Source organism: Chiloscyllium plagiosum, unplaced genomic scaffold (genome assembly GCF_037043375.1).
Source record: "Chiloscyllium plagiosum isolate Xiang-an unplaced genomic scaffold, Cpla_swu_hap1 HiC_scaffold_7, whole genome shotgun sequence".
NCBI lineage: Eukaryota > Metazoa > Chordata > Chondrichthyes > Orectolobiformes > Hemiscylliidae > Chiloscyllium > Chiloscyllium plagiosum.
The window spans coordinates 111087317-111104110 of NW_028270145.1; the positions used below are offsets into that span (position 1 = coordinate 111087317).

A 16794-nucleotide genomic window follows, 5' to 3' on the forward strand; every position below is an offset into this window, starting at 1 on the left:
TTAGAGAATTTGAGCTATAGGGAGAGGCTGAACAGGCTGGGGCTGTTTTCCCTGGAGCGTTGGAGGCTGAGGGGTGACCTCATAGAGGTTTACAAAATTATGAGGGGCATGGATAGGGTAAATAGACAAAGTCTTTTCCCTGGGGTCGGGGAGTCCAGAACTAGAGGACATAGGTTTAGAATGAGAGGGGAGAGATATAATAGAGACCTAAGGGGCAACTTTTTCACACAGAGGGTGGTACGTGTATGGAATGAGCTGCCAGAGGGTGTGGTGGAGGCTGGTACAATTGCAACATTTAAAAGGCATTTGGATGGGTATATGAATAGGAAGGGTTTGGAGGGATATGGGCCGAGTGCTGGCAGGTGGGACTAGATTGGGTTGGGATATCTGATCGGCATGGACAGGTTGGACCGAAGGGTCTGTTTCCATGCTGTACATCTCTATGACTCTATGATCTCAGTCTTAAATGGTGCCCCTTTTATCCAAGACTATTTTTAATTCATTCACGGTATGTGGGGGTCGCTGGCCAGATCAGCATTTATTGTCCATCCATAATTGTCAAGATAAGAGTCAAACACATTGTTGTGGGTCTGGAGTCACATGTAGGCCAGACCAAGTAAGGATAGCAGTTTCCTTTCCTAAATGAGTTAGTGAACCAGATGTGCTTTTCCCAACAATCAATGGTGGCTTCATGGTCATCCTTGGACTATTAATTCCTCCTAAATGGATTCAAATTCCACCATCTGCCAATGTGAGATTCAAACTGGAGTTCCCAGAATATTTCCTGGGTCTTGTGATAATAACACATGACCATCACCTCCCTAATATACCCTCTGGTCCTAGACTCTCCCATAAGGGGGAACATCCCCTCAACATTTAGCCTGTCAATCCCCTACAGAATGCTACAAGTTTAATGCTGGTGGGACAGGATATAGACCCAGGGATGGGGATGGTGGTGTCTGTGACTTTGTCTGTAAGGTATGGCTCTGTAAATATGATTATGTCAGGCTTGATTAGTCTGTGAGACAGCTCTCCCAAGTATGGCACGAGCCCCCAGATATTAGTAAGGAGGACTTTGTTGGATGGATGGGGTTGTCTTTGTCATTTCCAGTGCCTCAGTAAATGCCAGGTGGTCTATCAAGATTCAGTGCCTTTGTTTTGAGACTTTCTAGCAGTTTGATACAACTGATACTGTCTGGGCCATTGCAGACGGCAGTTAAGAATCAACCACACGGCTATGGATCTAGTGTCACATAAAGGTGGCAGCTTCCTTCCCTAACGGAACCAGATGGACTTTTCCAACAATCAGCAATGGTCACAATTAGGTTAACTGTTTTAATTTCAGATTTTTATTGAAGGTAAATTTGATCATTGCTGTACTCAAACTCTGAAGATGGGTTACACCCGAAACCTTGACTTCTCCACCTCCTGATGCTGCCTGGCTTGCTGTGTTCCCCCAGCCTCCTGCCTGTCCCTCCTGATGCTGCCTGGCTTGCTGTGTTCCCCCAGCCTCCTGCCTGTCCCTCCTGATGCTGCCTGGCTTGCTGTGTTCCCCCAGCCTCCTGCCTGTCCCTCCTGATGCTGCCTGGCTTGCTGTGTTCCCCCAGCCTCCTGCCTGTCCCTCCTGATGCTGCCTGGCTTGCTGTGTTCCCCCAGCCTCCTGCCTGTCCCTCCTGATGCTGCCTGGCTTGCTGTGTTCCCCCAGCCTCCTGCCTGTCCCTCCTGATGCTGCCTGGCTTGCTGTGTTCTCCCAGCCTCCCACTTGTCTACCTTGGATTCCAGCATCTGCAATTTTTTTTTGTCTCAAACTCGGATTCAGGCTCATTTCCCCAGAACATTACCGTGGTGTTCCAGGTTACCAGTCCAGTGGCATTACCACTATACCCACTGAGGGTTACTATTATCCAGACACTGAACTGGACTCACCATACAAATACTGCGGCTACAAGAGCAGGTCAGAGGCCATCAAAGATGCAGCCTCCCTGCCTCATTCTCCAAAGCCTGTCCACCATCGACAAGGCACAAGTCAGGAGTGTGATGGAATACTCCCCACTTGCCTGGATTTTACAGGAACACTCAAGAGCCTTGACACCATCCAGCACAAAGCTGCCTGCTTTTTTAGCACCTTAACCACCATCTTCAACATTCACTTTCTCCCTCTCTCTCTCTCTCTCTCTCTCTCTCCAGGGCTCCTTAGGCCACATCTTCCAAATCTATGACCACTTCCATTTGGAAGGACAAGGGCAGCAGATATATGGGAACACCACCCCCTGCAAATTCCCTCCAAGTCACCCATCATCCTGACTGGGAAGTATATTGCTATTTCCTCACTGTCACTGGGACAAAATCCTGGAAATTCCCCTACTAAACAGTGTCATGGGTGTCCCTACACTAAATGTCTCGACACAGCAGTTCAAGTAGGCAGTCAGGATTAGAGTGGCGCTGGAAAAGCACAGACGGTCAGGCAGCATCCGAGGAGCTTTTCCAGCATTACTCTAATCTTGACTCTGACTTCCAGCATCTGCAGTCCTCACGTTCGCCGAGTTCAAGAAGGCAGCTCACCACCACCTTGGTTCACAAGTCAAGCAATTGGATCAGTTTACTAAGGTGTTGCCATGGAGAAACCAACAGGGATCTAGAGGCAGCATACGTTCTCCAGCGGGAGCCAGTTCTTTGCAAATAAAAGGGGGAAGCAGATAGAATACCTACAGTGTGGAAACAGGCCATTTGACCCAACCAGTCCACACCGACCCTCTGAAGAGTAACCCACCCAGGCCTATTCCCCTACAGCCTACTCAACATTTCTCCTGACTCATGCACCTAACCTACATATCCCTGAACACTATGGGCAAATTTAACATGGCCAATTCACCCTAACCTGCGCACAGACAGTCGCCTGAGGCTGGAATTGAACCCAGGTTCCTGGCGCCGTGAGGCAGCAGTGCTAACCACTGAGCCACTGTATTGCCCTAATCCAGAAATTAATCTAGAAATCCAGGTACTGTCCAGCAACTTGGGTTCAAATCCCACCATGGCAGATGGTGGAAATTCAATTCAACCTCAAAAATGAAACATATCTGGAATTAAGTGTCTAAGGATGACCTTGAAACTATCACTGATGGTGAGGAGAAACACCATCTGGTTCACTAGTGTCCTTTAAGGATGGAAGTTGCCATCCTTAATCAGTCTGGTCTACATGTGCCTCCAAGCCCACAGCAATACCATCTGGGCAATAAATGCCAGGTCACGCAGTGACACTCGTGTCCCTGATGAAGGGTTTATGCTTGAAACGTCGACACTCCTGCCCCTCGGATGCTGCCTGACCGGCTGTGCTTTTCCAGCACCACACGTTTTGACATAGAGTCATAAAGCACAGAAACAGACCCTTCAGTCCAACCGGTCCATGCCGAGCATAATCCCAAAGTAACTAGTCCAATCAGCCTGCTCCTGGCTCATAGCCCTCCAAACCTTTCTTATTCATGTATCCATCCAAATGTCTTTCAAACATTGTAATTGTACCCATCCACCACTTCCTCAGGCAGTTCATTCCACATGCGAAACCCCCTCTGTGTAAAAGGATTTACCCCCATGTCTTTTTAAAATCTCTCTCTCACTCACCTTAAAAATGTGCCCTCTAATCTTGAAATCCCCCATCCTAGGGAAAAGACAACTACAATTAACCTTATCTATACCCCTCATGACTTTATAAACTTCTATCAGGTCACCTCTCAATCTTTTACGCAACAGTGAAAAAAGTCCCAGCCTTTATACTCAAACCTTCCATACCTGGCAACGTCCTGGTAAATCTCTTCTGAATCCGCTGCAGCTTGATAATATCCTTCCTATCATCCCCTCACACCCCTCTCCACATCCCTCCCTCCCTCAGCAGAAGGTGGAATTTAAGTTCTATTAATTAATCTGGAATATAAAGACAGTCCCAGTGACCATGACAACCATCCTCAATTGTTGTAAAATCCCATCTGGGTCACTAATGTTCTTGAATGAAGTAAGTCTGCCATTCTTTCCCAGTACGGCCTACAAGTGAATCCATACCAAGGGTTATGTGGTTGAGTCTTAACTGCCCCCTGCAATGGCTGAGCGTGACATTCAGTTCAAAGAGCAGTTCAGGTTGGGTAATAAATGCTGACCAAGGCACACATGTCCACGTTCCCTGAAAGAGTGAAGATAGCTCATCTCTCTGCCCTAAATCTATTTGCATATCAGTCACAGAAAGGCTCATCTGCGTAGGCAAACTAGTTTGTTATTACACCTTTGTTGCAATTCTTTTGCATGAAGCAAAAGGCAAAGTAGGGTTACCTCCCAACCTGCCACAGTTTTGGCATTCACCTTGACGTCCCCTCGCACATTATTACTACATTTTGTAATTCGATTTAGATTTCTGTAAACCATTCCCCCATCCTGTGACGTGAACAGCTGCATAAATAGGGTCCCGGGGACAGATGTTTTCCATTATTTCCCCCATCCCCCTGCTCCCACCAACAGCCTTGTTCCCTCTTGTTCCCAGCGTGAGGTGATCAGTCCCGTGTACAGTCTCTCTTCCTGACACCAGTCAGCTCGGACAGAGACAGAGAAAGGATCTTAGAAAATGGTGAGTGGATTGAGTGAGGTAAATGTTGCCTTGACTTTTAAACTGTTGAAACTACAGAAAGTTCTTTCTCTAGTGGTGGGTTGAATTTCGTGTTTTGTGGAGGCTCAGCACTGCTCAAATTATGTGCCCTGGTTATAGGAAAGGGATCTCGTGTGATTGAAGGTGAGGGAGGAATGAGGCACAGTCTGAATTAGGACAATATTGGAAGGACAAAGCAAATCACTTTAAATGAGACTGATCCCAGTGGGTCAATTCTCCCAAATAAATCTGCCTGAATTACTCCCAAGTGCAGAAGATGGAACTATATCAAGGAAAAGGAAAGGGTCTCTGTGTCTGGTTGAGGGCTGAATTTGCCCTCTCATTCCCCAGGACTGGGCATCCTCACTGACTGATGCCATTGTCCAGCTAAGTTAATACTCCAGGAATTAAACCCTGTCCCCTCTCCCAAACCAAATCCTATTTTTGAAAAGCATCAAGTTTTTAACGTGAGCACAATTCAATTTGTGTGTATGCGAGTATGTAACTGTGTGTGTATATAACTGTGTGCATGTCTGTTTGTGTATAACTCTGTGTGCGTTTGTGTGTGTGTGTGTGTGCGTAACGGCGTGTGTATAACTGCATACGTTTCTGTCTGTGTGCATGTGTATATTTATGAGCGTCTGTGTATGGCGTGTGTGTGTACTTCTGTGTGTGTGTATCTGTCTGTCTGTGTGTCGCTGACTGTGTATCTGTGTATGTGTGTCTCTGTTTATGTGTTTGTCTATCTGTGTGTATGGGTGTGTGTATGGGGGGGGGGGGGGGGGTGTACAAAATATTTTTCTCTCTCATTCTCCTGAATTCTGCAAAGAGGCCATTTCAGGTTGAGGAAGAATTTGTTTGAAGAGAAGGGAGAGCAAGAGGAAGTGAGTTGAAAGTTACTCAGACTCTGTGTTATATTTTATAAACTTGCGAGTGGAGCCTTTTTTTTGACTGCAATAATCTTCCTTCACTGTGATGTTGTAAGTAACTTTTAGTCATCAAATCGACCAGGCTTTGGTTCACTATTTTATTGATCTGAACTCCACATTCCAATCGTCTGACAGCAGACAGCCATGAAATGGAAAGCTTTGTGATTTTTTTTTTGTTTCTGTAAAATGCATTTTTCGGCCCCTTTTCTTGGCACTGTGCCAGTCCCTCTCCTGTTTCCTGCCAGCGCTGGAATTGGCCAGTTTCTGTTTCCACTCAGCTGTGCCGTCAGCTGGGAGCTGTGGAGAATGGTCCTTGCTGGAAAAGTTTGGAGGCCATTCCCTCTTGCTGGAGGCTGAGGTCCAACCTCTTGCACTTGTGGAGATACACAAATAGCACTGCACATTAACAAGGAGTGTCCACTCTGCCGCCTAACTTTCTTTTAAATTCATTCATGGGTGTCACCATTTATTGCCCATAGCCAGTGGGCAAGGTGGGGGGGGGGGGGGGGGGGGTGAGCTGCCTTCTGCAGTGCTATAGGGAGACCCACAATGCCTTTAGGGAGGGAATTCCAGGATTTTATTCCCAGTGTCACTGAAGGAACAACGATGTATTTCCAAGTCAGGAGGTGGGTGACTCACCATAGAATTCCCAGCCTCCGACCTGCTCTTGTTGAGACAACTCATTAACTCAGATCCAGGAAATGGGGAGACTTGGCTATGGAAATCTCATCCACGAAATAAAGACAAACAATATTGAAGCTGTACTTTACTTATATTGACATTCTCATTTGGCTTGAGCCAGCAATATCTATACTCCATCTCTGGTTTTGTATTGTGTCCAACAATGCACTGCAATTGTGGCTCATTTATAAATCCTTTCTTCCTTTGGCCACTTTCACTTCATCTCTTTTCTTGCTCTCTCTCTCTCTCTCTCTTTATCACTTTTATATGTCTGCCAAGAAGCCAATGACCTTTAAACCATTTGTTTCAATTGTTTACAATGAGGTTAATATGTATCATCACCATCTTGTATGCAAAATAACGTTTGCATATAAAGATATTGCACAACAACCTGTTGTCGATTATACCGTCCCCATAGAGACTGATTACTAAAAACAAAGAAATTGTAACATCCACTTGATAGCTGAAAGAATAATGCAAGAGTTCACATTTTAATAATTTTACTGTAACAAACAGATTAAAAACACTTTTGATTAAACAATATTATTGTGGGCACCTGACACATTAAACTATGGAACAGAGCTTTCCCTTTTTACATTTAATGCAACTGGTAAACTCACCTCCCGAGGATATTTCATACATTGCTTAAGCAGTAATTCAGTCTTCCCAGAGTCAGTCTAAACTGATTCTGGGCCCCTAGATGATTCACTTCTGTCCCTTTTGTCTCCCACACTGGTCATTTTTTAATCCAAGTGAAGTCTTCTTCCTGGGGGAAGCCAGATTGTCCGAATGAAGTCTGACGTCACTTGGATATTCTGGCTTTCCCCAGGGAGAAGGACATTGTTGCAAAGAATATAATGGCTGTACCACCCAAATGGAAAATACAGTAGCGCCTCGACTTACGAACTTAATCCGTTCCGGGACCCGGTTCGCGAACCGAAAAGTTTGCGAACTGAATCAAGTTTTCCCATTTGAATTAATGTAATTCCAATTGATCCGTTTCGCCATGTCGTCCTGCTTAGTGAGATAAGATAACACGAGCACCTGCTTAGCGAGATAAGATAACGAGAGCACCACTCTCATGTTTAGCTATTATTTCCTTCTTCATTTCCACAGCAATACGTTTAGGCTTCTTAACACCACTATCACTACCACTTTTCACTTTCTTGGGAGCCATAATGAGGGCTAATTTAATGCAAAAAACAAGAAAAAAGTGTAAGAATGCTTGGACGTAGCAACGAACGATGTTCACAGCGCGCGTGCCAAAGACGAACTGAATGAGAATCATGCGGGGCCCCAGAGCTTTTGCGTTCAACAAGCGCCTAGCAAAGCAGAACAATGAAACCACATGGTCGCACATGGGATTTTTGCGTTCGTACCTTCGTTCGTACCCTCGTTCGTACGTTGAATTTCGTACGTACGTTGAAGCAAAATTTTACGTACAATCCTGTTCGTAAACCGATTTGTTCGTGAACGGGGTTGTTCGTATGTCGAGGCGCTACTGTAATAAAATCTTGAAAAAAAAAATAAACAGGAGTGTCAGAGGTTCTGTTCACACTGAGAGCTGGCTCTGAGGGAGTTGGATCAGTGTCAAGGACTCTCCACATGTGACTATAGGGTGACTTGGAGACGGGATACCAGCTTCTGTGGAACTATCTTACGGGTGGAAGGATCCTGCTTGGCAGTGGAGCCTTTTGGCCCTGATGGTTTGGTTGGATAACCATTGGACTGCTTGTGGTCTGGAGGGGTCAGACATACCCAGGATCTTCTTGCCGGTGGCTGGTAAAACCACTCATTGTGTATTTCCAAGAGTTAGATGGTGGTTGTGAAGGACCCACTACCTCTGGAGTGTTCTGTATGGAAATATCTGAGGGGCTTGTGGATGATTTCTCCGCCAGTAAAGTGTCTCCTGACACTGCCCTGTCTCTTAATAAGGAACGGTCACCTGGAAAAAATATATAAACCAAGTGTCAGAGGTTTTGTTCACTCTGAGAGCTGGCTCTGAGGGAGTAGGATCAGTCTCAAGAACTGACCAATGTAAATAAAGGGTGACTTGGTGACACGATACCACTCTCTATGGAGTTATTTCAGCTATCTTTAAGACTCAACTCTCATCATCTTGGAAGAAAATAGACTACTTAGAGCATAACCAAATATAACATTCACCACAGCTTCCTGGGACTATAGAGACTACCAGTCTAACTCCTATAAATACAGGTGCAGGGACAATTATCTCCAAGTGTGACCACCTTACATCCATTCTTGACTGGGTTTTATGGAGTCAATCAAGTCAATGTAATTGCAGTAAAACTCTTCTCCATCCTCCTCACTGCAATACCACACCTCATCTGGTTGCACACACTGCAACATCAGTTCAAAGTTTGGGAGAAGATTTGTAGCTCGGGTGCTCGTTGTTGTGGTTCTGTTCGCCGAGCTGGGAATTTGTGTTGCAGACGTTTACCCCCTGTCTAGGTGACATCCTCAGTGAGGATGTCACCTAGACAGGGGACGAAACGTCTGCAACACAAATTCCCAGCTCGGCGAACAGAACCACAGCAACATCAGTCAAAAGATAATGTAACTGTTACATAGATAGAAAAGGTTTATACATGGGTAGGGAAGGGTTAGAATGATGTGGGCCAAATGCAGGGAAATGGGGTTAGTGTGGATGAACAGTTTGGGCAGCATGGGCTAGTTTGGGCCTCCATGCTGTAGGACTCTATGACTTTATGACTATCACCTTTTACATTCAATGGCATTACCATCACTGAAACCTCCTCTGTCAACATTCTGGTAGTTACCATTGACCAGAAACTGAGCTGAACTAGCCATAGAACGTAGAACAATACAATGCAGAACAGGCCCTTCAGCCCTCAATGTTGCGCTCACCTGTGAACTATTCTCAGCTCGTCCCCCTACACTATCCCAAAATCATCCATGTGCTTAGCCATGTAAATACTGTAACTACAAGAGTAAGTCAGAGGCTAGGAATCCTGCAGCAAGTAACTCACCTCCTGACTCCCCACAAGATGGTTGGTGTTCGCAATAATGTCATGGCTCTAGTGATCCAGAAACCCAGGCTAACTGAGAGGAGTCATACTGGACTCGAAACGTTAGCTGTGTTTCTCTCTCTACACTGCTGCCAGACCTGCTGAGTTTCTCCAGTGTACTGTGTTTGTTTTATGACTCTGGGCACATGGGTTTGAATCCCACTATGGCAGATAGTGACATTTGAATTTAATATGAATCTGGAATACCAGCTAGCCAAATGATGACCGTAAAACTATTGTCTATTTTCATTGTAAAAAACACTTGCTGGTTCTCTAATTTACTTCTTTAGGGAAGGAAACCTCCCGTCCTTACCCAGTCTGACTAGGTGTGCCCCACAACAATGTGATTGATCCATAACTGCCCTCTGACCAATTGCGAAGGATGATAAATGATTACCTGCACCCCACAAATTATTTTTTTTTTAAAATAGGAGTGTGATGGAATAATCCACTTGCCTGAATGGGTGCAGCTCCAATAACATTCAGGAAGCTTGACACCATCCAGGACAAAGCAGCCACTTGACTGGTACCACATTCACAAACATCCACTCCCTCCGCCATCGATGCTCAGTATCAGCAAGCTGCACTGCAGAAATTCACCAAAGATCCTCAGACAGCACCTTCCAAACCCATGACTACTTCCATGCAGAAGGACAAGGGCAGCAGATACATGGGAACACCACCCCCTGCAAGTTCCCCTACAAATCACTCACTGTCCTGACTTGGAAATAGATTGCCATTCCTTCAGATTCATAGAGAATAGAATCATAGAGCTGTACAGCACGGAAACAGACTCTTCGGTCCAACTCATCCATGCCAACCAAATATCCTAAATTAATCTAGTCCCACCTGCCAGTATTTGGCCCATATCCCTCAAACCTCTTCCTATTCATATAACCATCCAGATGCCTTTTAAATGTTGTAATTGTACCAGATTCCACCACTTCCTCTGGCAGCTCATTCCATACCCGTACCACCCTCTGCATTAAAAAGAGTTGCTCCTTAGGTCCCTTTTAAATGTTTCCCCACTCACCTTAAACCTATGCCCTCTAGTTCTGGACTCCCCACCCCAGGGAAAAAACCTTGTCTATTTATCCTATCCATGCCTCTCATGCTTTTATAAACTTCTACAAAGTCACCCCTCAGCCTCTGATGCTCCAGGGAAAATGGCCCCAGCCTGTTTAGCCTCTCCCTATCGCTCAAACCATCAAAACCTGGAAACATCCAGTAAATCTTTTCTGAACCCTTTCAAGTTTCACAACATTCTTCCTATAACAGAGACCAGAATTGCGCACAATATTCCAAAAGTGGCCTAACCAATGTCCTGTATAGCCACAAACATGACCTCCCAACCCCTAAACTCAACGCAATGACTAATAAAGGAAAGCATACTAAATACCTCCTTCACTATCCTATCTACATGCGATTCCAATTTCAAGAACTATGAACTTGTCCTCCAAGGTCTCGTTGTTCAGCAGCACTCCCCAGACACACATAGGCAGCCATGCAGATCTCTAAGGGGTCCTTTTCTCTTCCTAGTCACCCTTTTGTCCTAAATGTATTTATAAGTGTATAAGTCCTGCCCTGATTTGCCTTTCTAAAATACAGCACCTCACATTTATCTAAATTAAACACTATCTGCCACTCCTTCGCCCATTGGCCCATCTGATCAAGATCCTGTTGTAATCTGAGGTAATCTTCTTTACGCTGTCCACTACACCTCCAATTTTGATGTCATCTGCAAACTTACTAACTATACCTCTTATGTTCATATTCAAATCATTTATATAAATGACAAAAAGTAGAGGACCCAGAACCGATCCTTGTGGCACTCCACTGGTCACAGGCCTACAGTCTGAAAGGCAACCCTCCACCACCACTCTCTGTCCTACCTTCGAGCCAGTTCTGTATCCAAATGGCTCGTTCTCCCTGTATTTCATTTAATCTAACCTTGCTAATCAGTCTACCATAAGGAACCTTGTCAAACGCCTTACTGAAGTCCATATGGATCACATCTAATGCTCTGCCCTAATCAATCCTCTTTGTTACTTCCTCAAAAAACTCAATCAAGATAGTGAGACATGATTTCCCATGCACAAAGCCATGTTGATTATCCCTAATCAGTGCTTGCATTTCCAAAAACATGTAAGTCCTGTCTCTCAGGATTCCCTCCAACAACTTGCCCAACACTGATGTCTATAGTTCCCTGGTTTTCCTTACCACCTTTCTTAAATAGTGGCACCATGGTTAAACCTCCAGTCCTCCGGCACCTCACCACTGGCTATTGATGATGCAAATATCTCAGCAAGGGGCCCAGCAATCACTTCCCTAGCTTCCCACAGAGTTCTAGGGTACACCTGATCAGATCCCAGGGATTTATCCACCGTAATGCATTTTAAGACATACAGCACCTCCTCCTCTGTAATATGGACATTTTTCAAGATGTCGCTATTTATTTTGCCACGTTCTCAATCGTCCATGTCCTTCTCTACAGTAAACACTGATGCAAAATATTTCATTCATATCTCCCCTGTGGTTCCACACAGGCAGCCTTTCTGATCTTTAAGGGACTCTATTCTCTCCCTAGTTACCCTTTTGTCCTTAATGTATTTCTAAAAACTGTTTGGATTCTCCTTAACTCTACTTGTCAAAGCTATCTCATGTCCCCTTTTTGGCCTCCTGGTTCCCCTCTTAAGTATAGTCCTACTGCCTTTATACTCTTCTAAGGATTCACTCCATCTATCCTGTCTATACCTGGCATATGCTTCCTTCTTTTTCTTAATCAAAACCTGAATTTCTCTAGTCATCCAGAATTCCCTACACCTGCCAGACTTTCCTTTCACCCCAACAGGAATATACTGTCTCTGGACTCTCGTTATCTAATTTTTGAAGGTTTCCCATTTTCCAGCCATCCCCTTACCTATCTACTTTTGAAAATTCTTGCCTAATACCATCAAAATTGGCCTTCATCCAATTTAGAACTTCAACTTTTAGATCCGGTCTATCCTTTTCCATCACTTTTTAAAATCTAATAGAATTATGGTCGTTGGCCCCAAAGTGCTCCCCCACTGACACCTTAGTCACATACCCTGCCTTATTTCCCAAGAGTAGGTCAGATAGTGCATCTTCTCTAGTCGGTACACCAAATTTGTCTCCATATAAACTTTTAAAATAACGGCAGTCCTAGTCTGTTTGGAATGTTGAGTCAAAATCCTGGAATTTCCTCCCTAAGGTTATTGTGGGCCTATCCCAAGTTTCACTAATTGTTCATCATGTTTCTTGCAGCGTGAATGTATCTCCATCCATGTTGGCCAGGCTGGTGTCCAGATGGGCAATGCCTGCTGGGAGCTGTACTGTTTGGAACATGGCATTCAGCCTGATGGGTACAGACCTGATGTGAAAAATGCAAGCGAGGCTGATGACTCCTTTGACACCTTCTTCTGTGAGACACAAACTGGGAAACATGTCCCCCGGGCAATCTTTCTGGACCTGGAGCCAACTGTGATCGGTAATGGGAAGCAGGGCTCATGCCCGAAACATCGACTCTCCTGCTCCTTGGATGCTGCCTGACCGGCTGCGCTTTTCCAGCAATACATTTTCAGCTCTGATCTCCAGCATCTGCAGTCCTCACTTTCTCCCAATGGGAAGCATTGACCTATACAACACTTGACTGGAGATTACACCCATGCTTTGCTGTGATCTGGAAGGTGTTGTCTACTAGGGAATTATGAGCAGATTCAGTAAGGAACTTCCACTGGGAAAATTGGATAACAAAGGGATAAAGGTTTGCAGGGTTATGAGCAAAACTGAGGGACGAATTAGGATTTTTCTTTCAAACAGTCAGCAGAGAAATAACACCCCTATTATTCCAACACTCGCTGCAAGATTCCTGAATCTTCACCAGAAATATTTTCTCTGAAATTCTGCTCATGTTTGACTCACAAACACATCCCAGGAGCAGTAAATGGATATCTTCCTCTACAAAGCAGGAAGGAAGATTGGCATAAACAGCCATTAAAGGCTTGATCCAGGTCCACAATTAATCCCAAACAGTGGTTAGTACACCCTTTGCACTGAGGTTAAACATCAAACGTTGAAACTGACTCAAAACAAAAGGGATGTGGTTGGAGATGGAAATTAATTTGATCCATTTTAAGTTCTTCCCCCACCCGGGTGCAAATATATCAAATTGGGATGAAGTAAAATGCAGCAAAATTGCTGTAATGCAATGTGGAATGAAACAGCACAGGGGAGGCCATTCAGCCTCTCTGGTCTGTGCAGCCTCTTTGAAAGATTTCTCCAATTAGTTCCACTCCCAGCACATTGCCATATCCTGATGATAAACCATCCTTTTGAAATTAAAAGTTGAATTGAGTCTGCTTTCTTCAAGCCGCTATTTCCAGATCACAACATCTCCCTGCACACAATTATTCTCTCATCTTATCTTCATTTTTGCTGATACTCTCTCTGCTTACTGACTGACTTCCTAGTGGAAATGGTTTCACCTGATTTTGAAAGCCTCTGTTAAATCTCTTCTTAATGTCCTCTGCCCTGAGGGGAACAGACTCAGCTTCTTCACTCTCTCCACCTGAGCGCACAGATGCAGCGGCCATTGTAACTTGTTGCATTGCTCCTGTTCTAGATGAGGTCCGGACTGGTCCCTATCGTCAGCTGTTCCACCCTGAGCAGCTCATCACCGGGAAGGAAGATGCTGCCAACAACTATGCCCGTGGGCACTACACCATTGGCAAGGAGCTGATCGACCCAGTCTTAGCTAGACTTAACAAGTTGGTAAGGATGTCGATATTTAAAACTCAGCTTGTCACATCATTTAGAGTCACAGTCATAGAGATGTACAGCATGGAAACAGACCCTTCGGTCCAACTTGTCCATGCCGATCAGATATCCCAACCCAATTTAGTCCCACCTGCCAGCACCCGGCCCATATCCCTCCAAACCCTTCCTATTCATATACCCATCCAAATGCATTTTAAATGTTGTAATTGTACCAGCCTCCACCACATCCTCTGGCAGCTCATTCTATACATGTACCACCCTCTGCGTGAAAAAGTTGCCCCTTAGGTCTCTTTTATATCTTTCCCCTCTCACCCTAAACCTATGCCCTCTAGTTCTGGACTCCCCCACCCCAGGGAAGAGACTGTGTCTATTTACCCTATCCATGCCCCTCATGATTCTATAAACCTCTATAAGGTCACCACTCGGCCTCCGATGCTCCAGGAAAAACAGCCCCAGCCTGTTCAGCCTCTCCCTACAGCTCAAATCCTCCAACCCTGCTGCTTTGATCCAATGCTTTTAGCTTTGGGTCAAAAGTTTTAAAAAACAAAGAACATGCTGACTGGGAGACAGTGAGGACTGCAGATGCTGGAGGCCAGAGTAAATAGATGTGGAGCTGGAAAAGCACAGCAGGTCAGGCAGCATCCGAGGGGCAGGAGAGTCGGGATGCAGGATTTCGGACTGAAACGTTGACGTTCCTGCTCCTTCGATGCTGTCTAATTTGCTTTTCCAGCCTCATACCTATTGACCTAAAGCTGCAAACGCTAGAAATCAAAACACAATCAGAAATTGCAGGAAAAGCTCAGTATGTCTGGGAGCATCCGTGGAGAGAAAGCAAAGTTAACATTTTGGGTCCAGTAAACCTTCTTCAGAACGTTCAGACGCCGCCAGACCTGCTGAGTTTCTCCAGCAATTTATTATGTTGTTTTGAAAAGGTTTCTGACCCTTCAAAAAAAGGTCCCCTTCGTGGAACCAAAAATCAAAAACTCTTTTATCTCTTCCTCAGAATCGAAAATCTCACTGACAATATATTATACTCTGTTAACTCAACAAGCATTCATGTTGGGCAAGTCGCTGAATTAATGTCCAAAACTGAACGGCCGGATAACGTAACATTTGTTCTATTTGGAAAACGACATTTCTCTATCTTTCTCATTTCCTCACTCAGGCTGACCAATGCACAGGTCTTCAAGGTTTCCTGGTCTTCCATAGTTTTGGTGGAGGCACTGGCTCAGGATTCACCTCCCTGCTGATGGAACGTCTCTCGGTCGACTACGGCAAGAAGTCCAAGCTGGAGTTTTCCATCTACCCGGCTCCCAGGATCTCCACTGCTGTGGTGGAACCCTACAACTCCATCCTGACCACTCACACCACACTGGAACACACTGATTGTTCCTTCATGGTGGACAACGAGGCCATCTATGACATCTGCCACAAAAACCTGGACATTGAGCGTCCAGGCTACATCAACCTGAACCGTCTGATCGGGCAAATTGTGTCATCAATCACAGCTTCTCTCCGTTTTGATGGGGCCCTCAATGTTGACCTGACAGAATTCCAAACTAACTTGGTGCCATACCCTCGTATCCATTTCCCTCTGGCTACCTACGCCCCAGTCATCTCAGCTGAGAAAGCTTACCATGAGCAGCTGTCGGTGACCGAGATCACCAGTGCCTGCTTTGAGCCAGCAAACCAGATGGTCAAGTGTGACCCTCGCCACGGCAAGTACATGGCTTGCTGCCTGCTCTACCGTGGTGATGTGGTGCCAAAAGACGTCAATGTTGCCATTGCCACCATTAAGACCAGACGTTCCATCCAGTTTGTGGACTGGTGCCCAACTGGCTTCAAGGTTGGCATTAACTACCAGCCCCCTACAGTGGTGCCTGGTGGGGACTTGGCCAAAGTGCAGCGAGCTGTGTGTATGCTGAGCAACACCACGGCCATCGCTGAAGCCTGGGCTCGACTCAATCACAAGTTTGATCTGATGTACGCCAAGCGCGCCTTTGTGCATTGGTACGTGGGTGAGGGGATGGAGGAAGGGGAGTTCTCAGAGGCCCGTGAAGACCTCGCTGCTTTGGAGAAAGATTACGAAGAGGTTGGTGCAGAGAGCACAGCTGATGATGAGGAAAATGAGGGATTCTGATTTCCAATCCGCTCGGGGCAAATCTTTTCACCTTTGTTTGACACAATTAAAATCCGTTCTTTTCTGAACGGTAGCGTTCTGAATTTCATTGGCGTCCGCTATTTGAGAAATTGACCTTTTAAACACTCTGGGTTTTTAGAGTCGAGTTGATTATTTGGGAACTCTCCTCTGTTTTTACCTAATCAAAATAAAGGTTGCAAGATGATTTGGAGAAATCTTTGACTCCTCTAATTATGAAGTGGGATGTTGCAGTGGACTTGGGTTTTTTTTGGTGTTCTTGCTGTCATCCTGTAGCCACAGTTTATAACAATGAAGCAACTAGAAGTACTGTATTCAAAACAGGAATTGGTACTTGGTAATTACAAACCCAGGCAGGGGTTTCCACAAAACAGCAGTTATCATGAAACATGTAGTTACCAAGAAATGTTCTGTTAAAAAAAAGTTCCTCTCTCCTTTCATTGACCTCTTTAAAAGAAGACATCAGCTACCCACAAGTCTTCAAACTCAAGCCTACAAAATCTAATAAATGTGAAGCGAATAAATATCAGAGTGAAAAACGTGATTGTCTCT

General features: G+C 45.1%; 1 protein-coding gene across 1 annotated transcript; it reads left to right on the top strand.

Annotated features, from left to right (window-relative positions):
- The first annotated feature begins 4365 nt into the window (after window positions 1–4365).
- Window positions 4366–16794, top strand: LOC122551950 (tubulin alpha-4A chain-like). The gene is made up of 4 exons (XM_087988627.1): window positions 4366–4609; window positions 12573–12795; window positions 13930–14078; window positions 15250–16794. The coding sequence occupies exons 1-4, from the start codon at window positions 4607–4609 to the stop codon at window positions 16222–16224; spliced, it is 1350 nt and encodes a 449-aa protein (XP_087844753.1). The 5' UTR covers window positions 4366–4606; the 3' UTR covers window positions 16225–16794.

Coding starts and splice junctions, on each gene's coding strand:
- LOC122551950 (XM_087988627.1), top strand. Junction 12,796..13,929: donor CCTGGAGCCAACTGTGATCG/GTAATGGGAAGC, acceptor CTCCTGTTCTAG/ATGAGGTCCGGACTGGTCCC. Junction 14,079..15,249: donor TAGCTAGACTTAACAAGTTG/GTAAGGATGTCG, acceptor TTCCTCACTCAG/GCTGACCAATGCACAGGTCT.